Source organism: Phragmites australis, chromosome 4, assembly GCF_958298935.1.
Source record: "Phragmites australis chromosome 4, lpPhrAust1.1, whole genome shotgun sequence".
Classification (NCBI taxonomy): domain Eukaryota; kingdom Viridiplantae; phylum Streptophyta; class Magnoliopsida; order Poales; family Poaceae; genus Phragmites; species Phragmites australis.
In genome coordinates, this window is record NC_084924.1 from 27,472,577 (window position 1) to 27,499,994 (window position 27,418).

Sequence of the window (27,418 nt, forward strand, 5' to 3'; positions counted from 1 at the left end):
ATCATAGCGAGCAGAAGATAATATATATGTTGCTATATTGACATGTTTAATTAAGAATTTAGAAGTTAGTGTTATGTTAAGCTTTCTTGCCACTGTTAAAATGAATGTTTAATTAACTGTAGTTAAATAGCTTGTTAAAGTATGAGCAATCTCACACTTGCTATTATAGCGAAAATAATCCTATTAGGTCATGATTATGATTTTAGTGATTAATGATAACATAGTCAATAGGACTAACATGTTTCTCAAGAATATATGTTAATAGATCTCATGGATGTAATACATGAAGAAGCCACTGCAGCTGAGGCAAAGTTTGGTCGAATTGGAGAAGTCTCAATAGATTTGTTCTCACAGGATGGTCTGGTGTACTAAAGGCTATAATCACCGGAGTATTCTCAATAGAGGAGAAAGAAGGTACCGTATAATCCAGTGTTAAGACTCATGTACTCATCGGAGTGTTTCTGCTCAGAAGGCAAAATGGAACAACCCACCGGATGATCCGGTGATCAGCGGAAGATATACACCGAAGCAATTCTTTCAGAGAGGGTTGCAAGTGCTGAAGAGCAATGATTAGTTGACCGGATGGTACGGTGTTTTGGCTTGTGCACACCGGATAATGAAGTCACCAGATAGTTCGGTGGTCATAGAGATAGTTGTACCGGAGCATTTTCAGGGAAAAGAAGAGAATGTTTAACTCAACGGATGGTCCGGTATGAATGGAATAAACACCATGTAAATACACCGGAGTATTTTACATAGAGAAGATGCAAAGGCTCAGATGGCTCAAGATAACTCACCGGAAAGTCCGGTAATGGATTTGAGTATACACCGGAGAATCCGGTGTTTAGAAAAAGTTTGAGTGGAGTTCCCATGGCTAGTATCCATTGATGTACACATCGGATGGTATAGTGCTTGTACTACTATTATCACCGGATCATCCGGTGTTCATAGTAAAGTTGAGCCGTTGGAGTAACGGCTAGTCCGCGAGTTTGAGGCTATAAATACATCTCCACTCAGTTAGTTGAATGTGTGACATGCTGCTGGAATCCAGGGAGCCCCATATATATTTGAGAAGACATCCAAGCCACCAAAATGCTTAAAGTGATCATCCAAGGCGAGTAAGCACAGGATTAGTGAGTGATTAGTAATTATAAGCCTAGAGAGAGTGTTGCTAGATAATTGATGCCTAGAGAGTGGATCATCAAAGAGTGATCCAACCATGTACCAAGAGGTACGTCGGTACCTTGAAGTCTTGATGACTCGCTAGCAACTTGTTGACCCTTTGACTTAGTGTGTAGCGGCGGCAAGACACGTGTACAGGGATGTGGAGACCCTTGCCTTGGTGGCTCAAGCTCCGAAGTGATCATGGCGACAAGGGACCAGAAGAGAGGCTTGTTGTGAGGCCTTTCCTTGGTGGCTCATCCGGGTTGAGATCTTGTCTTTATGACTTGGTGGCTCATTAGCTATGACCAGGTGCCGACCGGAAGCATATCTTTAGTGGAGGTCCAACATGGACTAGAGGTGGCATTCATGCCATCGATACCATGGGATAAAAATCCCTTGTGCAGAGTTTGTCTCTCTACTTTATTTACCTTTCTGCATTTACATACTTGCAAGTTACCTTACTAGAGTAGGTTACAATCCTCTTGAGCAGTAGAGTAGATACACTAGATAAATTTGGAGTACATTTAGATAGAAATAGGTTTATCTTGTGAAGTTTTTGGAGCAAAATAGATTCTAAGTGTCCTAATTCACTCCCCTCTCTTAGGACGTCACCGATCCTCACAATTGATATCATAGTCGGGGCTCACACCTTTCATAAGGACCCGCCATTCAAGTAGCATTTGAGACCCTGTCTCATTTTGATCGGTTAGGCTTCATCGCCTAGTGAGTTGTTGCGTCCGAAGTTGAGATGGATACCCATAGCGCTTCACATTTCAATGGCATAAATTTTTCTCGTTGGAAAATTCTAGTGACTTGTTATTTGCAAGCCAAAGGTCTAGATGTTTGGAGAGTCACCAGAGAAATGATGTGACCTCGCATCACCAATAAGGAGAGACAATTAGATGTATTGGCGAAGAGTATCCTTTTATCATCTTTAAATATTGATGCATTTAATCGTGTTTATTCTCTCACCAATGCACATAATATTTGGACTAGTCTCATTAAAATACATGAAGGCACAAAGGATGTGCGCAATGAGAAATATCATGTGCTTGTGACTAAGCTCAATGGCATCAAGCAATTACCTCATGAAAGTGCTAATGATATGTACTCACGTTTGAATATTCTTGTCAATGAGATTAATGGGTTATGTTTGACGTCAATTGAAGATGGTCAAATGGTGAGAAGAATTCAAGCTCTTCTTCCAAAGTACAAGTTGATAGTCTCCATCATCTATGACAATAATGATATAAAGAAGATGACTCCAAGTTAAGTGCTCGGTAAGATCACGGCCCATGAGATGTCAATGAATATGGAGGTGAAAGCTCCTACCTCATCCAACACCAAGAATCTTGCCCTCACAAGTAAGCAAGCTCAATGCTCACATATGAAGGCAAAGATAAGGAGGCAAGAGCAAGATTCAAACTCAAATGGTGATCAAGATGAAGAGAGCGATGAAGATGATGATCAAAGCACACCAAGTGATGATGAAATTGATTCCAAGATAGCCAAGAAGAGGATCAATGCCAAAATTGATCATCATATCTCCATTGAAGATTTGATCAACACAATCATATCGAGAAGGAGAAGAAGACCAAGAATAAGAGGGAGATACGGGGAGGAGCCAAGTCATTCGCAAGATTAGGAAGATGGGCGAGCGACGATGAAGAGTCAAGTTCAAGTGATAAAAATTTCACCATCCTCCCCTCCAAGAAGAGCTCTTTCTCAAGGTTATCATCACGCAAGTCGACACACAAGCTATGTCATAAGTGCCTTATGACCAAATGTATGAATAACAATGTAAGTAATGATGAATCTGATGAAGATTCTCTCTTATGATGAACTCCTTTATTTGATCAATGAGCAACAAAGGGCCCTTAAGAAACAATATAAAGAGCTTAAGAAATTCAATGCACTTAATGACATTCATACTACCTTCGTTTCTAATTATGAATAATTATTGTGCAAATTCAATTTGCTAAATAAGGAGCATGAAGAGCTTAAGGCTAAATTTGAGTGGATTGAATCTCAAACTAAGGTCTCTTTGAAGCAATCTACCTCTCTATTTAATTTTAATTCTAAGATAGATGTTTCTACTTCTTATGATGATTTAATTTCTTTTTCTAGCTCACCCCTTTACAATGAGATTTGGGTTGAGAATATTATTGTAGAATCATCTAACAACCTCATTGCATAAGAGAATGATGAGCTTAAGAAAGAAGTGAAGAAACTAAAGAAGGACTTGGCAAGATTAAAAGGCAAAGAACATGTCCAACCTTCTTAAGATAACCGTGCTACCATGGTGAAGAAACTTGCGGAGGCGTCAACCATGACATGCTTCAAATGCCATCAAGAAGGTCACAAGTCCTTCCAATACAAGCAAGTCAAGAAGAAGACCAAGGAGAAGAAGAAGGTGACGAACATCTCCGACAAGACCTCTAACCTCTAAACCAAGCCCAACTACAAGGTCAAGACTAAGAGTAACCACTAAAAGCTCAAGAAGAAGGAAAATGGCAAGGTGGTTGCACACATAGTTGGAAGACATGAACGGAGGTGGAACTAACCCATTTGGGTGCCAAGAAAGTCATCACCAATATGAAGGAGCCTCAATCGGTCTGGGTTCCAAAGAATATTTGAAGCCCGAAGCGACCATGGGGATTTGGAGGCTTAGCTTATAAAATGAAGTGAAGATTCAAGCAAAGAAGCCAAGTATACAAGATGAATGCATTGATGAAGATTATGATCATCATATACCCAAATCCCCATCCAAAGTTAGAAGAGTTAAGTGTAGCTAGATTCTTGTTCATGTATTGTGTTTTGCTTCTAGCTCATTTTCCTTGTTTTGGATTGCATATGTTTATTTCAATTTATTGCAATACCTAGTATAGGTTTTTATTATGGTAGGTTGCTTATTTATCTCTAACCCATGAGCAACCTACATAGTTTATTAGTTGCAGGTCCCTTACATGGCACTAGTTTTATATTTGGTATCTTTTATGTGTCATGATCCAATCTATAGGATAAATCCCTATTGTTATCGATAATAAGTGCATATGCCTCATAAGTATTCAACACTTGTATGCACATATTTAGGGAGAGTATATCCTATAGGTTGTGATTTTAAGACTAACATTGTCGGAGGGTTAACTCCTGTCGCAGGGATCCTGAGGGACCCCTTTTTAGAGATTCGGCCGGAGGGATGATCCTGAATATGTTCACCGGTGAAATAAATGGGTATGAATGCGATGGCCAGCGGGGTGGAATGACCTAGTGTGGAACGAAGTAAATGCACCGGTGTTTAGACAGGTTTGGACCGCACGAGGGCGTAACACCCTACTCCTGTATGGACACTATGAATGCCCTGAGAATGTCCCTCAAGGATGTTGCTGGTTACAAGAATGTTTGTCTATCCTAGAGCCTGAGGCTCCTTGTTCTTCGGTCTGTGTATATCTGTTAGCTTTCGGTGCTCTCGATCTTCTCTTCTCACTTCAAACTTAAAAACTTCAAACTTCCTTTTTTCTTACTTTTCTCTTTTTCTTCTTTTTTTCTCCTCTTCTCGTTCGTGCTGCCGGCTGCTCTAAATACCCGCCGGCAGCAGCGTGCCCCGAACGGGAGGGCATGAGTTCCAAGGCACCATAAATGGAAAGGGCATCATCATAGCCTCTATGCGAAGTGACCGGGGGCGGAAAATACGTCCCACACCCGGTCGTCCGTCACCATAAATGCCCTGGAAATGGGCGCCGTGAAGAGGGCTCACCGGGCAGCCGCAGAGCGACCCGGCGTGCCTGCCCTGTCTTGTTCTCCTGTCACAGCAGCGCGGCAGACGGAACGCCTCGGCCCTCACGACGTTATCCCGAGACGGGCCGGATGGCACGGGATGGGACCCATGCATTTAATGACCCCACGTCCTTCTGCCAGAATGTGGCAGGAACTGACACTGAGCGTGGCGGGAGCAGTTGGAGGTGACAGGCCACACGCTCTCTTAAATGTGGCCTCAGGCCTCTGACTGGCCGACACCTCATCAGCGGACCCCTGTCGGGGCTACTGTCAGGGGGCTTTTTGAGTCGTCGGGGAACCGAGTGCTCGGGGGTACTGTTCACCTCCCCGAGCACTCTCTCCCGAGAATGCCCTTCTTGGTCCTCGGGGAACCGAGTACTCGGGGGTCACTGTTCACTTCCCCGAGCACTCTCTCCCGGGCACACTTGTATGGATCCTCGGGGGACCGAGTGCTCGGGGGCCGCCGCACGCAGTCCCGAGCACTCTCTCCCGGAACTTCCTTCAGTGGGTCCTCGGGATACTTGGACGCCCAGGGGGCCACCACTCGCGGCCCCGGGTACACTTCTCCTGGTACTTAGCCTTCCTAGTCGTCGGGGGACTCGGGTGCTCGGGGGTCACCGTACACCTTCCCGAGTACTTTCTTCCCAGCACTTAGACTTCGCAGATCATCGGGGAACTTTGGTACTTGGGGACCACTGACTGTGGCCCCGAGCGCCCTCTCCCGGGACTTAATCTTTTTCACCTCGCGGAGGAGACTCCGCGGTATGGCGCCACGTGGCGGATTGCTGACCTAGCCTCGGGATTCGAGGACCCCCGGTTCCTTATTCACCGACAAACATGTGTTGCAAGTTATATTTTTTATAGTCTCATGGAGCAATCTACAATTCCCTGGAGGTATACAATGCTTAAAGGCTTCAATTGGTATCATTGTTAAATCTTTTTGTTCATTTAAAGTACCTCCAAGTATAATATAGCTTAAACTTCCTATCTTGACATGTTGTTGAGTTGTGCATATGTTTCTTTCTTATCATGTGTATGAACACATATATGGGGATAGACTATATTATGCGAGTTTTATGAATTATATTCTTTTCATTTCAATTGGTATTATTACAATCGATATCTTTTTTATTAGATCATGATTTGTGAATCTCTCTCCCGTATGATCTAACGTTTTTTCTTTGAGTTCAATATGTGGTTATAGCCTTTTTGGGTGATTGTTGACAAAGGGAAGGGGGAGAATTTTGACGACCAAAGCAAGGTGAATAATATGCGGGAGATTATAGCAACAAGCAAGATGTCTAGGAATTCCAAAGTTGACAAAGGGGGGGGAAGAAGAAGATGCTAGAAACAACATAAGACGTCTAGATTGGCAAAAAAGAAGCTCTTGCATATGTCGATCAAGGGAGATAGTGACATTGGAGAAAGGAGGAGCCACAATAAATGGGGACTATGTGGTAAGAATATGTATCCAAGCAATATGGTAAAACTTTGTGCTCTTTTATGATCTTATCAATTGATATCATTTATCGTTTGCCACTTGCTTTGGTTGTGTTGTCATCAATCACCAAAAAGGGAGAGTTATAGCGAAAATGACCCTATTAGGTCATGATTGTGATTTTAGTGATTAATGATAATATAGTCAATGAGACTAACATGTTTGTCAAAAATATATGTTAGTAGGTCTCATGGATGCAATACATGAAGAAGCCACCGTAGCTGGAACAAAGTTTAGTCGAATTCGAGAAGTCCCAGGAGATTTGTTCTTACCGGATGGTCTAGTGTACTGAAGGCTATAATCATCGGAGTATTCTTAGCAGAGGAGAAAGAAAGCACCGTATAGTCCGGTGTTAAGACTTGTGTACTCACCAAAGTGTTTCTACTCAGAAGGCAAAATGAAACAATCCACCGGATGGTTCGGTGATCAGCGAAAGATACACACCGGAGCAATTCTTGCAGAGAGGGTTGCAAGTGCTGAAGAGCGATGATTGGTTGACCGGATGGTACGGTGTTTTGGCTTGTGCACACAGGATGATCTCACTGAAGCATTCCTACCTGAGAGGATGCAGCTGTTGAACAAGAAGGATGAAGTCACCGAATAGTCTGGTGATCACAGAGATAGTTGCACCGGAGCATTTTCAGGAAAAAGAAGAGAAAGTTTAACTTACCAGAAGGTCCGGTGTGAATAGAATGAACACCGGATGAATGCACCAGAGTATTTTACATAGAGATGATGCAAAGACTCGGATGGCTTAAGAAAACTCACCGGAAGATCCAGTGATGGATTTGAGTATACACCGAAGAATTTGGTGTTCAGAAGAAGTTTGAGTAGAGTTCTAACGGCTAGTATCCACTGATTTACACACCGGATGGTCCGGTGCTTGTACTACTGTTGTTACCGGATCATTCAGTATTCACAGTAAAGTTGAGCCGTTGGAGCAACGGCTCACGAGTTTGAGGCTATAAATACCACTCCACCGAGTCATTTGAATGTGTGGTATACTGCTGGAGTCCAGGGAACCCCATATACATTTGAGAAGACATCCAAGTCACCAAAGTGCTTAAAGTGATCATTCGAGGCGATTAAGTATAAGATTAGTTAGTGATTAGTGCTTAATGCCTAGAGAGAGTGTTGGTTGGTGATTATTACCTAGAGAGTGGATCAAGCAGTGATCTAACCGTGTACCAAAAGGTACGCTGGAACCTTGGAGTCTTGGTGAGTCGCTGACAACTTGTTGACCCTCCGACTTGGTGGGAGCGGCGGCAAGACACGTGTACGGGGACATAGAGACCCTTGCCTTGTTGGTTCAAGCTCCGAAGTGATCATGATGTTAAAGGGCCGAAAGAGGGGGCTTGTGGTGAGGCCTTCTCTTAGTGGCTCATCTGGGTTAAGACTTTGTTTTTGTGACTTGGTGGCTCAATAGCTGTGACTGGGTGCCGACCGGGAGAACATCCTTGGTGAAGCTCTAACATGGACTAGGGGTGGCATTCATTCCATCGATACCACGTGATAAGAATCCCTTGTGACGAGTTTGTCTCTCCACCTTATTTACATTTCTGCATTGACATATTTGCAATTTACCTTGCTAAAGTAGATTACAATCCTTTTTAGCAGTAGAGTAGACACACTAGATAAAACTAAAGTATATTTAGATAGAAATTGAGATAGATTTATCTTATAAATTTTTTGGAGCCGAATAGATTCTATGTGTCCTAATTCACCCCCCCTCTTAGGACGTCACCGATCCTTACAATTAATTATCTTTTTAGATGTGCTTTGATGTGATGGTGAGCATGTGGGATGAGATCTTAGACGCACATGATTAGAAATTGATTGTTTGGTTTAGTTTTTGGGTCAACTCTAGTGGTGGAAACTATGGTTAAAATAATAGTTCTAGTCAACCTTGGTAGAGGAAATCATGGTTGAGGTGGTTGAATATGTGGTTAAGTCAAGATGTGGAAATGTTGAGGTTGTTTATTATTTATTGTTCATCTAATTTAATTACTCGCTAAAATTATTGTTTCCATATAAATTTCGTGTTTATACAAATATGCCCATGTTGCGTTAAGCCTCATTTGCATTCTTACCATAACTAGCGGTGTGAATGACTGACACATTTCCCACACATAAGTGAGCATCTCTATTACGCACCTACAATTGTTATCACTGAAAACACTCAGCACATGCGTAAAATATAAGTATCTCTTGACTCTTGACGAGTTGGTACGACTCCATCTATCATGGTTTAAATTTCAATGCTCTATCATAGTGTTTAGTGTTGACAACAATGCAATTCCTTCTCCGAAAATTGATTTGCGAGTATCTCGGCGAGTTTGTGTATGTCACTCGTTTGTAACTTGTAAGCTTGTGCCATCACCCTATCTTTTGTTTGCATCATGTCGAGTCGCAAAGCCGAATTCTTTTATCAGAAAAATAAGTATTGCCATTCTCCAATCTTCACCGTGAAGGATCAAACAGCCCTATTACTTATGAATCTAGGGTTACTGCTTGATGGGGAGGCGAGGAGAAACCTGCCGGCACGAGAATCACACCAACATCAGGCGATTGGAACTACTAAAAGAGGGACATGGCGCAAAGATTCAGCTCCGACCAAGCATGTTCTGTGACCATATCGTTGCTTGTGAGCATCGATCCAAAATGACTTGGTTAAGGTCACAAAACATGCTCGGTCGGAGCTGAATCACCATTGCCACAGCACACAGACAAGGAATAGGCTAACGATTTGGTTAAAAATACAGCATCGAAATGACAAACCAAAGGGTCTGAGCAGAAGTCAGTGTGGCAGTAACGCAGCTACCTTCCTAACTACGAAGATACTCCGGTTGATGATGCAAACATGGTCCGCTACATTTGGCAAAATTACAGATGCTTTGTGCTGCCCATAGGCACCGATAAAAAGTTTCTCATTCCCTGAATTGCTCATAACTGAACACAGATTTTCAGTTTGTATCACCATTGCCACAGCACGCCTCAACCATCCTGTTTCTCAAAGTATGCCGTTATGGCTTTCAGCTTTCCATTGAGGAAGTTCTTCTCAACCTGCCAGCGATAAATACCAATGTGACATCCGTACAAAGACATTACCAAACCATAGTGTGGTAATGAAACTTCACGAGCTGATTGATCCATGTTTTGGGAAGTCAGCTGGGCACAAAAACAGCAAAATGGGCTTACCTCAACCGCCCATGGAGGATCGACTAACAAGGACATCTCTGCCAATTGGTTAAGGTCAATGTTGCGAGGAAGAAACATCACTACTCTTGAAGCTATCATAGTACCAAGTTTAAAAAGAGAGTACCTGAAGAGTTCAACAAGGAGACATAAGTCCATCAAAGAAAAAAGAAGTTAAAATCTGTGAGTTCAACTAGAAACAAACTATTCTCTTCAAACCAGAAATGAGGAACTAACCCATCACAAGGCCTAAGCATTGATTTCAAATCATAAATTTCCACTTTAGAGTAGTCAGGTCCACCCCAAGGAGGCGACATGAAAGCAGTTTCTCCCTGCAGAAAACATTTTTTTACCCAAAAGTAAGCATAACCAATTAGTGCAATAATGCCAAGGGAAGATCTTCCTCAACCTTCCTCCCTTCTAGTATGTACAAAAAGAATGTACTGCTAAAACATGGAAACCATTAAAAAGAAGGTATAGCTCCATCGCATTATAAAATCTTGATGTTATATTGGTATAACAGAAATTTCCTTTTGTAGGACTTCTAGTAGCAAGTTATTTGTAGCCCCAAGCCCCTACCATAACATGTGCAGGAAGATTCATGCAACCGTTACATGAATGGGCAAATGCAAGCATGGTCAATTAACAAATTCACGCTCGCAGGCAGCTATAGAAGTGTGTCACTGAAGGAAATGACATGTCGACAAATGTGAAGACATTTAGAGTTTCAAGAAATAAGACAATACCTTCAGATAAGGAGCTATATGGATAAAATCACCTACAATAAAATCTATGCTGTCATTTACTCCATAAACAGATGCATTATGCTGTGCGCTATCAATCTTTTGTGGATCAATATCAACTGCAATAACATGCTTGCACCTGGAAAAAAGAATTGATATCATTAATGCGGAACAATATAATTTTATTACTATAGAAGAAACATTGATAACAAAAAAGACAATCCACCTTTAGCTACACTGTGCCAACAAATAAAGATACTCAAGTGTAACGATTTGCATGCTTAAAATATCGGTAATAAAACCTAAATATTAAGTAACAAAGAAACTATGAAGGCATCAATGGCATATGATAAGCCTTGCCATTTTACTGGAAGCGGGTGCCTTAATTGAAGCTAAACAACTGCACATCCCATAATTCTTAAGGTGATATAGCCACTGCATTCTCAAAATGTAAGTGAAAAAAGAAGTTTGTATGCAAGGAAGTGCTCATGCTAAAAATATAATTCACCACCATTAACATAGGACATGAGTGCAACTGTACATGATAATAGTAACGCACTTTGTGGCAAACTGGATGGCATTTCCGCCAACTCCTGTGAAACAATCCATCATCACCCCCGCACCAACACGAGATGCATGATGCTTTGCAATCAGCTCTGGTGTGACTGAAAACCACCCTTCTTCATCCATCTGTATGCCACTATCAAAAAGCGAAAAAAGTGAGTACCGCTGAGTCCAGTACTTGATGATGTCATTGGAGATGTTCCCTGACATGTCCTGGCATGAATGATCTGTAGAACAATTGAAATGGTTATTCACAAAGATCTAGAAAGAGCACAGAAAGGAACACGAGAAAATAAATATTACTCAAGTCTCACTAGGCCATAGCTACCAAAGCTAGTTCTCTAGAAGACATAGTTACCCAAACAAAAGTAGGCAACAGGTAGAGCAATCATACAAAGTTGCACTTGCTCCCAAAGAATCCTAGAAAATCATGTGTAACAATACAATCTGAAAATGTAACAGGAACAAACTCCGAGAAAGCAGAGGCTGCTGAATACTATTATCTTACACGGTTGAGATCTCCTTACTCTCCTTTTCTTTTTGGTGCTAGCAACTCCTTGTTCTATCTCTAACACTTCAGTCGTTGAATCATTCTGTTTATTTTCAGCGTGCTGTACTTCGTGAATGGTAGTTATGATACTGCGTAGATGAACAGATATTAACAGAAAAAAACGACAACTAACAAAGCAAACATTATTAGTTTGATCAAGTATACCTTTGATTTATTATCTCTTCATAAGGAATCTTGGATAAATCGTGTAACTTGTTGCAATGATTTTGTCCCTGACCATTGAGATGTTTGTCATCACCAGCCTGATCTGTGATGAGAAAAACAAAAGCATGGTATCGCTTAAACAATGACAAGAACAAGAAGTCAACAACAACAACAAAGCATATAATCCCAAGCAAGTTGGGGTAGACTAGAAATGACACCCAACAAGAGCTATCACTTAAAGAAAATGAAAAGGCTAACCTATGAGTAGGAATAGGAGCCAGAGGTAATGACAAAAAACCTACAAAATGATCCCAAGAAGTACTTTTGTGTTCAGGAATAGATTAGTTTTGCACCTACAAGCAGGAAATTGATGGCAACAATTAATGCCACAAAAAAGAGACATTAATAATGCACAAAGTGTTACACATCGTTGAACATTTTTAGCATAATGCATATAACTATCTGTAATATTAACTGCAGAGGATAAGACTCAAAGTGATTATTCAAACTTTGTAGAGTTCTTACTGTTTTCTTGCATTGATACGCTTACGCTTGTACACTGAGATCCCAGTTCCACCAGCTCTTTTGTTGTATCTGTGCTATAATATGAAGCAAAATTCTCCAATCCTTCAGGAGGGCACCATGTGGACTCTTGTGTGTGAATGTTGTAGTAGTAATATCGGCTGTAGAATGAATCCCAGAAAACTCTCCAATCACCATAGTCATAGCAAAAGTTGTCAGAACTTTGAGCATGCCCATCAACAGAAGATGGTTTTGCTGAACTTAGACAAGCCTCGCGGTCAACATCGTTATTATCATGGGGTACTAAAAGAGTTTCTGCAGAGTTTTGATCTTCCCTTGTAGACAATCTTTCTTCCTCATAAATCCCAATACAGGAATTTCTAGATTCGCCATCAACAAAGTTATGCCCCCGCATCCCCTCAGGCCATTGCAACACAGTGTCAGCAGCTTGATTTTTTTGAATAGGAGATTCTGGTTTTACTGGGTTGCCCATGTTATCAGGAAGCTTACAAGTCCCAAGTTCACGCTTATTTTCAGCTTCATAGCCAAACTCTTCTTGTTCTTCAACGCAAGGACTGCCTTCCCTGTAACCCAGAGCAGTCCCAGATGAATTGCACGAGGTAGTGTGCTCCAAAACAGCCATCAATTGAGCAGTGCTTTCTCTATCTTCAGTATTGGTGCATATCCTCACATCATTATCGACTTCAGTGTTTGCTGCTTCACATGGTGCTTGTCTTCCTTTTTTCTTTCCCTTGTTGGCTGTGTTCTTTTTCTGTAATGCATAAAGGGTTTTAAGCTACAGATTACCCAGCTGGGGAACGGTACATAGTGTTGCATTATGTGAGCACTGACCACTTTACTTGTGCTGAATGAAACAGGAAGCCCCAATGTACCCATGAGGTTGGCCAATTCCAAATCTTCAACGTACAAATGGCCTATTGATACACAGAAACATCATAAAGTATACTGTAAGACATTGGTTGACACATAAGCGAAAAGGAGATATAATAACTACTGATTCTTTATTATTCCTATGTTATGTGTGGGCACCACGTGAGTTATAATATGAGGCATTAGCAGATGCTGCAAAAATGGTTTTTACAAAAGGATTAAAAAACTACTCAATTAGACACACTCCAACACCAGCTTCCCCTCCTACAGTAATACCATGGCGATTCAGCCTCCCCTTTGATCCACAGCCTTAGCCGCCAGCCCCCTCTCCTCTGACGACCTCCCCTTTAATAGTATTATCAGACTGTATATTGTGGCCTTCGTTAAAGATTTGGCCATGCTTCTTTGTGGAAATGCTGGGCAGTTGCCTGTTCATAAGACACATCTCCTTTCTTAATAAGCACCAGTGAAGTCTTCACCACCCATGGTGAAGAACCATTGTGTCTCACCAGGATGGATCTTTCACCGAGGTATGAAAAAACATACATGGATTCGCTATCCCAACTTCTAGTCCCAGTTCCAGTCAGCAAGAAGCAAGACTATCAACCTTCAACACTCATGTTCACCTCACTAGCAGCAATGATACAGACATCAGACCTGACGTACATGCAGGTCCCACATCAGGCAACGGAAATCATCCGATCAACAAAACCTCTTGATCCAATCATAAACAAAGCAGCAGAGGCCCCAATGAAGAAGCCTCAGATAAGAGACACAGCAGTCTGGAAGCTGGCGGTGAGGCTGGATGCCAAGATTCAGATTCTCTAGACTCTTCCAAAGGCATGACTTGTTGTTTTTGTCCAATAGGTCTTTTCCAAAAAATGCAAGGGAAATTGTAGTATCTTCTGTATCAAAAAATTTATAAAAATTAATGGATTACAAGGATAACACAATTTTACCTTCATCAGTATGTGTGGATGTTTTATTGCCCGTTGTATCTGTAAGAGAGCTCTGCAAAGTTGAAGGTGCTCAAATTGCTTCTACATCATAAACCTTATAGGAATTTGGATACAACAAAATATAAGTAACAAAATGACGTAGTCTGCTAAAAAGCTAAATATATTGACTTGTTCACAACAAAATGATTTTTTCAGAAGAATAAAAAAAGTATTTTGAAATCGTCGAATCACTTTTCAAGTGTTCCAGTAAAACAATGTTATGTGGTCCAGATATGATTTAGTTCACGTGTTAACAGGTTTTTTCAAAGCAGATCAAAGTGTAACGTAAACCATTATCTGTTAGATAAACCATAAATTGGTATTGTCAGAATAAAAAACAGAAATGCAGTGGATTTGATGCTTAGTTCATCAATCATCACAAAATGCATAATTTGCAAAGACCAACTTAATTTCCCCAAAAGTTTCTCAGGAAAAAAGGCTGCTATGAGGTGGTGTGAGATAGCAAATATCCAAGTGACCAATCTGATTTTAAGAAAACGCTACTTCAAGAGCAGTCACTTCAAATGTGTTATTATGCTTCTTGCTACCAAGGCGAACCTTTTTGAAATCTTGATATTTCCTGGTAGAACTAGGAGAAACCTTTTTGCACTTAGATGTAAGATGCCATTTTCTGTGCTGGATTATTCACGAGCTATTTTGTCATAACAAAACTATCTTTCTAGTGCATGCGACCAAGAACATTTTGTATGGACCACTATTTGGGGGCAGAGCACAAAGGACAAAACTAATTCCTAGTGTCAATTAGTCTTTTAAGCAAGCTTGAAATTATTTCTTAGGCCTTCGAATTTATCTACTATTCATATCACAACAAATTAGTGGCCCAACAAAGTTCGTCAGATACAAGAGGAAGCACAATCCTCCCCCAACTCAGAAAGCTCAAAGCGAGCTACACCAAAGCGGACAAAGAAACGAAGATCTTACCGCTAAACCAGCCTCCGCTGAGCGCCAGTGCTTCTGGCCATGGCTCGCGCCAGCGGCAGACGAATCGTCCCTGTAGCGAGCGGGCTATTTGAGGAGAGAAACGGCTAACCGAAAACCCTAACCTGAAGAGGAGAGCAAGCAAGGACGGCATACCAGAGGTGCACTTCCGTGAGCCGGAAGAGGTGCCCCAGCTTCCGTATCGCCGGAGCCGGAGAATCCTCCGCCGCCGACATGGCGGCTACGGCGGCGTCGAGGAAGATTGGGAGCGAGGACAGCTGCTCGGGGCAACTCAGGAGTCACGATGAGTGAAAGGTTTTTATTTTGACCATCTCAAACCATATTCTTCTCAATTTGTTTTCTTTCTATTTTATTTTTTATTTTTTCTTATTTCTTATTTTTAATGGTTTTCTTTCGAAGAAAATTATCAAGAGATAGAAGAGAATTTCATTAAAAAAGAATGTTTTTAAAAATCTTTTTTTACTAAAATCGTAAAGAAAAACTATTAAAACGCTAAAAAAACGTAGCGAAGAGATTCTTATGGCTTGTTTGTTTGAGCTTCTACTTTTGAGCTTTTCTGAAAAGCTGTGTTTTTGGTTTGTCTGAAAAGCTGCTTTTGGAAATAGGTTGTTGGCTTCTACAATAAATTTTTAGCTTCTTAGCACATAGCTTCTCAAAAAAGCACATCTCAGCGAGCTTCTCAGCTTTAGTTCATTTGCCTCAGAAGCAGGCTTCTGATTTCTCCATAACTCCGTTTATTCTGATTTCGGACGTCTGACTTCTGCTAGTAGCAGAAACAGAACCAGAAGTAGGAAACAAACATGATCTTATTCCCAAAGAGAATCCTTTGAATGGTCTTAGAGGACTTGGCCACTGCCGTTGGATTTGGGTTTTTATTTCACACAATCTACGTGTATTTTCTTGTGTGCAAGAAGAACCTCTAGCATAAAGATTGTTGTTTAGATGAGGAAAAAATCAGTTATGTATATATAATAATTTATACTCCCTTTGATCGTAAATGTAGGTCGTTTTAGTCCTCTCGATTATTCTCTAAATATAAGTTATTCTCGAACTTCTATGTATTTTTTTCTCTTTTGTTCCCGTCTTGCCTTTGTTTAATAAACACTATCACTCTCATAAATGAATAAATTATCTTTTTCAATACAGAATAAATAAAGAGTAATAAGATAATTTGATCTACTTTCTTAATCCTTGTGTATAAGTCTAAAACGACCTACATTTATAATCGAAGGGAGTATTAAAAAGCAAGAGCTAAAGCTAGACAGTCATCTATTTAATTATCAAATAACTTTATTCAAGAAACGAACAAAAACGAAACCAAATAAGAAACGAATGGAAGGCAATCGCCGAGAACATGTTCGAATTGGAAAGGAAGGAAAGCGGAGTACCTAGTCATTGAGGGTGAGACGAGGCAGCTCTTGTACTTCCACGATGAGATCGCTGCCTTCGTGAATGATGGGCTCCATACTGCTGACAAAGGCCTCCTCGTCGTGATGCCGGTGCAATGCCTAAAACCGGTGCAATGCCTAAAACCGGTGCAATGCCTAAAACCGCATCAAATTGCAATTGGATTGCATCCACTAACGATTGCAAATATTTACATGTTAAATCTTTATTAATTGGTACCAGTCATGTTCCACTTGAGAGCGACGTGAGGAGGGATGGTCATGGTCAAGGAACAAGGACGGAACCAGCAAAAATTATGCATAATCTTGCAGGTTATAGAGTGAACTGAGACTAATCTTCCTGTATCTAAGTGGCAAGTAGATTTTTATACTTTGTTCATGAATAAGAGACAACACAACTCCCTTTTCTTCCTTTCTTAGCGTTTCTTCTCCCCAAAACTCTTTATATTCGAGATGTAATGAAATCCTGAAGATTGTTTTTATCATTTTATTCAACATCCAACTTCCATTGATATCCTAAAAAGTTAGTATCGACGCATTTTAAGAACTATTCTACCAAATTTTTTAGAATTTAGCTTTTTTTAGTTTGGTCAAGGACAAATCTATACCTAAAGCCTGATCTTCACGATCTCTCAATACCATGCTCTAGAGTCGATTCCCTTTATTGAAAATGTTCCATATCTTTCATAGAATCATATCTCATAAGGGTTTGCAAATGCATTGAATAAATCTCTCATGTCCTAGAATTCTTTCTTGAAATCAGCCAACCAGGAAGTTCTGGGTTGAACATGGAAATTCCGGGTTATCTAGATCTAGTTTATCTAAATCTTGTTGTTCAATTCTAATTCATATTCAATCTTTTCTGTTTCTCAAGCATATCATTTATGTCTATCTCAAGGTAATTCAAGATGGTTCATGAGAAGGATTTTAGTCAAGCTTATCAAAGGAGTACAAATGCTCGTTTTGATCCTCAAGCATAAAGCAATGTACCATCGCAGCCGCCTGCTTTAGAGGGCAATGGCAGCGGGAATGGTAGTGGTGGTAGCCATGGTCATATCTGCAAGGTCGCTAGAAAGGTGCAGGCTTCACATTCAAGTAGCATCCGCGTTGATAAGATGGTTCAAACTGTCAATGTGCCTCGTGGTGGTGCTTTGCCACCTAGAGGAGTAAGGGGAGCGGCATGGAGAGGCAAAGGAAAGCTAGTTATATCTGGCTCAAGGGCACAAGATAATGACATAGAAGAGGATATGGAACAACCAGAAGAAATGACTATTTTGCCACCGTTAAAGCTTTACAGACCCTACCGTGCATCTGTGCATTCAAGTCAGTTGGGCAGAAATATGCTAGACTATATGAACAAGTTTGGCAAGTGCAAGAAGCAAAGATATGAAGATCCTTTTGAGTACGAGAAGAATTTGGCGGATCATCGATTTTGGAATGACTTTTAAGCCAATTTTTATAAAATCGTGATCCTTAAGAAAAAGAAGTTAGTCACTCCCATGCAATAGTTTGATTGGGACTATATGGATAAGAAATATGATCCAATCTTCAATGAAGTCATATCCGCTTATGAGCACAGAAGAGAAGAATTTCATGGGTTTGAAGTATGATTAGAGTGATGAAGTGATAGCCTAATTCTATGCCACACTCCATTATGATCATGAAGAGAACCAACCAATGCATTGGATGATTGAAGGAGAAAGATACAAGTTCAAGTATAATAATTTTGGTCACTTGTTTGGATTCGATGTTCGTGATATTAGCAAGACCAAGATTCATGTGGAACAACAACTTTCCACCGATGAAATGGAATTCATATATGATGATCGTGGTGAAGTGACGTATGTGAATGGATCGATGACGTCCTAAGAGGGTATTAATTAGTACACTTAGAACTATTTTAGCTCAAAAATAACACAAGATAAATCTATATTAATTTCTATCTAAATGTGTCTAGGTTTATCTAGTGTGTCTACTCTACCGATCAAATCACTTGCAACCTATCTAAGAAGGTAAATTGCAAGAATGTAAATGCGAAAACGTAAATAAGGTAGAGAGAGCAAACTTGGTGTAAGAATTTTTTCGTATGGTATTGATGGCATGAATGCCACCTCTATTCCACGTTGGAGCTCCACTAAGCATATGTTCCCGGTCAGCACCTGGTCATAGCTCTTGAGCCACCAAGTCACAAAGACAAGGTCTCCACCCGAATGAGCCATGAGCGTCATGATCACTTCAAAACTTGACCCACCAAGGCAAGGGTCTCCGTGTCCTAGTACACGCTTCTTGTTACCACTCCACACCAAGTCGGAGGGTTAACAAGCTTACCGGCGAATCACAAACACTCTAAGATGCCAGCGTACCACTTGGTACAAGGTGGGATCACTCCTTGATCCACTCTCTATGCAATAATCACCTAGCAACACTCTCTCTAGGCCTATAAGCACTAACCACTCACTAATCTTGTGCTTAATCATCTTGGATAATCACATTAAGCACTTTGGTGGCTTAGATGTCTTCTCATGTGTACATGAACTTCTCTGAACTCTAGCAGCATGCCACAACTTCAAATGATTAAGTGGAGGGATATTTATAGCCTCAAACTCGCACGTTAGCCATTAACCCAATGACTCAGAAAAGTTGTTAACACCAGATGATCTAGTGAGAATAATAGTACTAACACCGGATCATCCGGTGAGTACACTCTCGCAAACTAGCCGTTAGAACCTCACTCAAGCCTCTGTGAACACCGGACACTTTGGTGTATACTTCATCTCCATCACCGGACTATCCGGTGAGTTATCATGAGCCATCTGAGCTTTTCCTTATTTTCTGTGTAAATTGCTCCGGTGTAAGCATCTGGTGCACATCACTTCATCACCGGACTATTCGGTGAGTTAACTTTAGTCAACCGAGCCAATGCAACTCTCTCTGGAAATAATGCTCTGATGTGCACAACCTTCCCATCCAATGCGTTGAACTTCATTCTGCCTCTTTGCACTGTTCATTGTCCGATGTGTGCAACATATTGATCACTGGATTATCCGGTGCTTTGATGTTCAACTTCAATGGCTGCAACCTTCTCTGGACAAAATGCTTCGGTGTGTATCTTGTCTGATCACTGGACCTTCCGGTGAGGTCTTCAGGCCTCCCTCCCCTTTGTAAAATATGCTCCGGTGAGTTTAACACCCAGAGCACCGGACCATTCAGTGAGTTCATTTCTCTTGAAACTTATCCAATTTAATCAAACTTTGTCATGGTTGCAGTGGCTTCTTCCTGTATTGCATCCATAAGACCTACTAATATGTATTCTTGACAAGGCGTGGATCTTCCTCTCGTGATTCATCCTCCTTTATCAAGAATACTCTCAAGGTAATTTTCAATATGTACACTCATAATGCCGTGAAGATCAAAGAGCACAAGGATAAGACAAATTTGAGGTTGAGAAAGCTTGAGGCAAGGTAAAAAGAGATTCATGCTCATTTGCCGATTGAGCCTCCTTACTCTCCCATAGCTTTCGAGGAAGAAGGGAGTGAACCTGAGGTTTTTGAGAACCTTTGGGCTTGGTATGATCAAGCTCAATCCACCGCTGCCGGCACCGAAACATTTCATGCTCAAGTTCGTGATGATGAGGAAGAGACCGAGGAAGAAGAAGAGGACTTGGGTTGTGCCGAGGAGAGCTCACATGATGATGATGATAGCGATAATGGAGATGGAGATGAGGACTATGAAGAGGACAACGAGTGATTTCTCTGATCGTACATTTCTCTTTCCTTTGTGGTGACTTGATGTCAAAGGGGGAGAGGATGTGTCTTTTCTGTTATGATGTCTGTTCTTCTGTCGAACCTGGAAGTTCCGGGTTAGTGCAGTCAAATCTCCTCTCCTTTATCAGTTCAAATCTCTATCGTTTTCAATGTTGGACATGTAAGGATATTCAATGTAATATTGCTAGTTGTTGAACTTTGAATTTGTAAGAACTTATTTATGTTAGTGTGAGACTTATGTGATGCTAAGAATGTGATGTACTGGTGTAATGATGTTGTTTTATCTTTTAGTGAGTGATATACTATATCATACGCATCATAATTTCATATGTTCACTCACACCCTTTACACCCCATGAATGCTAAGATATAGGGGAGCTCTCACAAAATTCTTTTAAATATGTGCATTTGATGGCAAAATCAAATTTAATCAATGCACACATTTAGGGGAGCTCACAATATATCTTAGAATTCAAAATCTTTAATTCATCTTTTGTAAGCTTTAATCATGTTGTCATCAATCACCAAAAAGAGGGAGATTAAAAGTGCATCTAAGCTCTCTAAGTGGGTTTTGTATAATTAATGACAAACGATTAAGGGACTAATAAGTTTAATGTGGTTATAAACAGGTATTAGTCCCATTGAAGATGTTAAAAGGCTTTGGCGTCCCTTAAAAAGAAAAGAGAAGCGGCACGTGGTTACTCATTAGATTTAAATTGACTTTATTTTTGAATTTGAGTATATGTATGTCGTACTATCAAGAGGGATGTGTATAGATAGTCTTAAAGGTGTCTCAATGCTCAAAGTAACCTTTTTAACCTAATGATGAGAGACACATATCACCCCACGAACATCAATTTTTCAAAGTTACTTTGTGTACCTGGATGTTCCGAGTGCAACTCGGATGTTCCAGATAGTTGGAACCTTCGGGTGGAGCTCTAGGCATGTGTGCTCGGTTTGGCATTTTAAGCCAACCCGAAAGTTCCAGGTTGACCTAGAAGTTCCGGGTTGCCGGAACCTCCAGATTAGGTTCCGGCTGGGGGTCATCGGGTTCCTATCTAGTTTGGACTCGTAAGTTCTGGGTTGGTTCGGAACTTTTGGATTATGTGTTGTGTCCTGACCCTTCGAGTTAGCTTTCGAGCGGGGGTCCTCTAGTGCTAAGTCTCGTGCCAACCCGGAAGTTCCGGGTTGAACCCGAAAGTTTCGGGTTAGTACAAAAAGCTGCATAGCGGCTAGTTTTGAGGGGAAGGGTTTAAATACCCCTTCACCCCCTCCCTTCTTTTGCTGCTGAACAACCACAAGAAAAAAGCCTTTAAAGCCATTCAGTAGCTCTCCCTACACCTTTAGGGCATCAACTCTTACAAGGATTTGAGAATTAGGTGTGAGAGCAAGAGATTGAGTGCTAGTGAGCCACATTCAAATCTTTTAGCACTTGAGTTCATCGTCAAGCTAATTGAGCTGTATTTGTTACTCTTGGAGTTTCATCCTCCTAGACGGCTACGCATCGCCCGGTGAGCACCCAAGATTATGGGAGTGCCACGGGAATTTTGTGAATGTCATCCTTGCCTCCGCAAGAAAGAGAACAATCGAGTAAGCCCAAACTCGATCTTAGTGGTCGTTTGGTGAGGATAAGAGTTGAAAGAGATCCGGTTCTTTGTGAGAACCTCAATAGAGACGTAGGATCTTTGGATCCGAACTTTGGGAAACAAATTCGTGTCTCCTTTACACTCTTGTGTTCATTCTTGTTCTAGTTGACTTTTGGACGATTTGCCTGATCTACATGTTTGTGAGCTTGTGGCTGTAGGTGTTCCATTAAAGAACATCTACAGGTCCTTTGGAACATGTGGTAACACTTAAAATCATCTAGACTTGCTTAGGTGTTCTTATTTTTCAATTTCGTGTTCCAGCCGGAATATCCGGGTTGAGCTCAGAACTTCTGTAACCCGAGAGTTCCAGATTAAACTTGGAATATCTGGATTCTATTAATCTACTGTGAAGTTTTTTATTTTGTAGGAACGCCTATTCACCCCCCCCCTCTAGGTGACATCTCGTACATTCCGATGGTAGACAACATTTCTAAGCTGCTAACATTATACTACGATAACAAAGCTGCAATTTTTCTTTTGAGTAACAACAAGTTAAGTAGTCCTGCCAAACCTATTGATATTAAGTATCTTGTTGTGAAAGATATAATCCAAGATCAAACAATTGATATTCAACATATAAGCGTCAAGTCTATGCTTGTTGATCCCCTTACTAAAGGCTTGCCATCCAATCTCTTTTGAGAACATATTGTTGGGGTCTAATGGAAAGCCTACAATTTTTTGACTAATTATGGTAAGGATATGACATCTCAATTTTTTTATCATGGAATAAAGAAGTTTGTTCTTTCCTATCACGTCCCAAATCCGAAATCACATAATTAAGCATAATTATGCTTCTTAAATATTATGTTTAATTTTGTGTGATTTTGTTTTGTAACTATAAAGCAATTCGTTTAAAGTCATTCGGATGAGAGAAACTAATTAAAGAGAGAAAAGAGTAGAAATCGCATTGAAAATACCTCCTTTCTCTAGCAAATGGGGCCCACATGTGGGCCAACCACCCCACACCTCTCTCTAAGTGGGGAGCTCACTCACTCTCACCCTCCCTCACTCCCCACGCCTCCCACCCATGCAGCAGCTACTGCTGCTCCCTTTTTCCCTCTCAAGCTCTCTCCATTCCTCCCTCAAATCCGCCCACAAGAACTTGGACTCGAGGTGAGTATGTGGTACCATCGCGATCCTTAGCTCATAAGCTTCATATCCCTCCAATTCGTTTGCTCTTTCTCGAAAGATTTGAGCCGGATTTGATGTGTTTTGGTGTTCTTGGTTGAAGCACAAGGAACATCGGAGTTCTTCGATTTCCCTCTGCTTCCTCCTTCACCCGGCGGTCCCCAACCTCGGCAAAGCGTCTTGGGTGAGTCTCCTAGACTCCCATGGCATGGATGCATGAATTGGTGGGTCGAAATCTAAGAACTTGGAGCTAGGGTTGAAGTTCATGAGTTCTTGATGTTTTGGTAGCAATAGCCAAGTTTTGGTCGATTTCGGCTTATGCGTGTGGTCCTATGCGGTAGATGAGATCAAGATGATAATCTAGGTCTAAATCCCCACACCAAAGGTCACCGGAATGGTCGTCGATGAGCTCACCAAGTTCCTCCGGCTACATACAGTGGTCTGACCGCGTTTCTTGGCAGTCTGACCGCCATTCCAGGGGTCCGACCGCCCCTCGGGCCGGTCTGACCGCCAGAACCCAAACCTCTTTGTTCGTCAGTGGTCTAACCATGATTTTCAGTGATCTAACCATGACTCCCGGTGGTCTGACCGCTCCTGTTGGCGTTCTAACCGCGGCCACTCAGACAGAACCGTTTTCAACACAATTTACTGTTGGCTAAAACTTGTAAAATTCATAATAAATTCTCTGTAGCTCCAAAAATTATGAAACTAATTTTTTTGGTTTCATAATAATATACTCTACCTATTAAAAATTTCCCTGCCTATTAAATAATTAATTAAAATTTTGAGATTAATTAATTAGGTTGAGGCTTCGTTAATTCACCATTAATTCTTTACAAGTCCAAAATTAGCGAAACCAATTTTGCTAGTTTCCTTATTACGTTTTATAACTAAGAAAAATGTTTTCATGCTTTATATGGTATATTTTATGAAAATTCATCATATGCATATTGTAGCATGTATTATTGCATTTCACTCATGCTCATCATTGCATGCGCTTTTCTTTAGCGAACAAGGAGCTGTAGTGTGATACGACCGTGGTTGAAGACGAATCTAATCTTCTAGATTTTTGTGAGTGTTGCTTGGGTAATTATAGGCAGCTACCTGAGCAGCAAGGCAAGCAACTAAGCATATTGCACCTTTGTTCAATTGAATGAAGTCTAAAATTTATGGACTATGCTTATGTATGTTTGCATGTGTCTAGTCGAGATCGGGTACAAGTGGGTAGATCGTATGTTGAATGCATTACTTCTACCTTGAATTGTTGTTCATCCTTTCCTTGTCGCCTTGAGTATGTTGTTGGTGTCTAGATTACAAGTTAAATCGAAATGTTTAGCAATGCATAGGTCATTCGGTAGAAGTCGAGCGGTGAATTGTTTCATCGTTCGCGAGTATAGGCGTTATTTACTTTCGTAATGATCACAATGTTGGATATGGGTTGATGATGGTTGGATGAGTGGTTGAGTATGAGACGAGATGTGGGCGGTGTTAGGGGTGTTATCTGCTCCGGAGGAAAGTTCTGGGGGTAGGTCGAGAGAGGAACCTAGACACCGTAGACTGCTTGCGTCGTTTAAGCACCGATCGTCGGTATAGTCAGAGCACTTACATTACTCACCACATACCGATCTAATGGTAAGGCGAGCCGAATACCTCTATAGCTATGATTATTTGGAGGTGAATATTGACGATGTGAGCGGACGGGCTTGTAAGAGATGCTAGTTTTCTCCAGGAGTAGTTCTAGTACCTCTGCACCGAGCAATGCATGATCTAAATGGTTGGCACTTATTGGAAAAGGTTGACATGAGTACCCCTTATATGGATCTGTGTGGTCATCCAAGCTGATGGTCCTCAAGTTGTGTAGGTCCAGGAGTATCCCCTGCAGGGGTAAAAATATTTTAAAATGCCGCGTTTTTGGTCATGAGCATGCTTCTGTCCATCTACATCGGTCGTAGAGTTTTCGCTTGTGGTTGATGGTTGGATATGTGAGAGATGGTTGAGTTGGTCTTTGTTACATGTATGTTCATAATGGTTTCAATTATTTATGTTTAGTTGGTTATGGCAGAGTAGAGTTATGTTGTTATTAGTTAAGTTAATTACTCACATCTATGTGTCTAGGTTGCTTAACGCTTATGTTTAACTTAACCATATAGCTTTTCCTTGCTAATGGCTCAATGCATAATCGTTGGAGTTGAGCTATGTATATGTGCTATATATGATTTAAGTCTTGCGAGTATCTTCGTATTCATGCCTGCGTTTTCAGGTGCTGCTGGTGAGGCAGAGCCAATGTTTGGCTACTTCGTGCCTGCTCTCGAAGGTCATGCTTTTGGGGTGGAGCCTAAGGGCATATGGCTCCACTCTCTTTTGTTGTATAGGTTTATGTTTCCGCTGCGTAGATGTTGTTATCTTTTGATGTAAATTGTTGAAAATGGTTGCATGTTAAAGACTTGCAATATAAATTTAATTACTCGCTCTTTATTAAGCTATGTTGTGATGTATTATGTTGCAAGACATGTGTTCCGATCTTGGGCACGAAACACGTGTCGGGACTACCGGGATAGTATTCTGGTTAATCGTTGAAGCCTTGATTATGGAAATAATCGACTTAATAATTAATTAGAATACTATTTGGACGGTTCATCACATTTCCTTCACTAAGTGTGCATAATGATTAATGAAAGGCAAACTATAATGAGTACCATAATAAGGGAATATGATTGCATGCATATATAAACTCCCAAATACCAGAAATAATAACACATATTGAGGTGAATTATTATACTATAGATAATAGGGGTTTCATTGATAATTAGACAGTCACTGTAACTACATTTCCTTGGTATTGTACTTTTGCCGAGTGTGGAATAATGATATTAGCTACTCGATCAAGTGAGAGAATGTTAGACTCATATATGTGACCTTTGGCTAAGTTAACCTATTAATGAAGGACAACATTACTTAATTAAATGATTAAGCTATCATAAAGGGTTACTTGGTAATTATTCTTGTAATTGGGGTCTAAACGCATAATAGTTAGGTCCCAGATCATATTAACACTACATAAAGAGAGGGTTGCATGCTATAACCTAATTTTTTTGTTATTAAGTGGTAAGAAAAACCCTAACAACACTCCTATCTCTAAATTCAATCTGGAGAGCGCTTTGACTGATCTGAATACTAGCCAAATGGAGGAGGGCGTCCACAGGGACATTGAAGGTACTACTACAAAAGCTATTTTTCGAGACACTTAGGTTTCATTTCTACAGGGAGTTTATATGACAAATTGTCCGAGTAGTAGGCTGCGGCCCCGTGCGATTTTGGGCCACGTGTGAAAATTAATTTTTATAGGCGGTTCCTTATATGAACCACCTATGAAAATAGCTTCATTTCTACATACTGTTGACATAAGGAACCGCTTGTGAAAATAGTTTTCACAGGCGGTTCCTTATGTGAACCGCCTATGAAAATGGACTCTATTATCACAGACGATTCACCTAAGGAACTGTTAGTGAAAATGCTTCATTTTCATAGACGGTTCCTTATGTCAACCACCTATAAAAATTAGTTTATTTTCACAGGCGGTTCCTTATGTAAACCATCTATTATAATCTCTCCATAAACAGAGCCTCCCAGCGGGGAGTTCTATTTAGATAGAGAGCTTGTTGTGTCTGAACAATAGAGCTCAAAGGCAGCCACAGATTTTGAAACAGAGGGTAAGATTTTGTTTTTGAATTCCTTAGAGGAGCCATCTAAGGTAAGTGTATCTCATCCCTAGCTAGCATCTTTTTGAGTTTAGATTTAGATTTAAGGCTTAATTAGAGTTTAGATGTGATCTAGAGATGCTCATGGTTCTAGCCATTTAGATAATCGAATTAGCTAAAATTTGTGGCCAATATTGATTCAATTGTGTAGATTCACATGATTCTAGCATTATATTTCAAAAATATAGCTAGAATTTAATGTTTTTTAAGCCTCTAGGAGGTTTCACCATGAATGGAAATTTTTTGATAGATCTAGATCTAAAGGGAGAGGGAGAGAGAGTAATGAATTCATATTATTTTTAGCCATAAATTTGTGCCAATGTAGATTCAATTACGTAGACATATTAGAATCATAGCAAGCCCATTTTTTCCCCATTTTTTAAAAAAATCTTTTTTATTCTGATTTTCTAATTAAGTAATTAATTTATCTAATTTTGTGGTTGAAGTTAAAGATGGACAGAGTATGGATGTACGATCTGCCAAGACATGGAAAAATATACATCAAAGGACTCTCTGTTTTTATTGAAGCCGCTGAGAATGACGCTTTGACTAAGAAGTCAAAGGAAATATACTGTCCATATTCTGACTACAAGAACTAAAAATTGTGGGACAAATCAAGCATAATCCAATCACAATTGATCTTGAGAGGTTTTGTCGAGGATTACACATGTTGGTCCAATCATGGCGGAT

At 40.6% G+C, this 27,418-nt stretch overlaps 1 protein-coding gene across 7 annotated transcripts; it reads right to left on the reverse strand.

The window, feature by feature from the left end:
- Positions 1–9,173: 9,173 nt before the first annotated feature.
- On the reverse strand, positions 9,174–15,320 carry LOC133915982 (uncharacterized). 7 transcript variants are annotated; one of them, XM_062359436.1, is made up of 12 exons: positions 15,163–15,320; positions 15,010–15,079; positions 14,029–14,067; positions 13,031–13,113; positions 12,182–12,950; positions 11,657–11,759; positions 11,450–11,580; positions 10,937–11,168; positions 10,381–10,516; positions 9,872–9,966; positions 9,638–9,761; positions 9,174–9,502 (listed from the first exon to the last, which is right to left on the reverse strand). In XM_062359436.1, the coding sequence occupies exons 4-12, from the start codon at positions 13,073–13,075 to the stop codon at positions 9,434–9,436; spliced, it is 1,704 nt and encodes a 567-aa protein (XP_062215420.1). In that variant the 5' UTR covers positions 13,076–13,113; positions 14,029–14,067; positions 15,010–15,079; positions 15,163–15,320; the 3' UTR covers positions 9,174–9,433. The 7 variants fall into 7 exon arrangements, with proteins under 7 accessions (XP_062215420.1, XP_062215415.1, XP_062215417.1 ...); XM_062359431.1 differs by having other exon boundaries at positions 14,029–14,080; XM_062359433.1 differs by having other exon boundaries at positions 14,029–14,122; positions 15,163–15,221.
- Between the last annotated feature and the right edge of the window lie 12,098 nt (positions 15,321–27,418).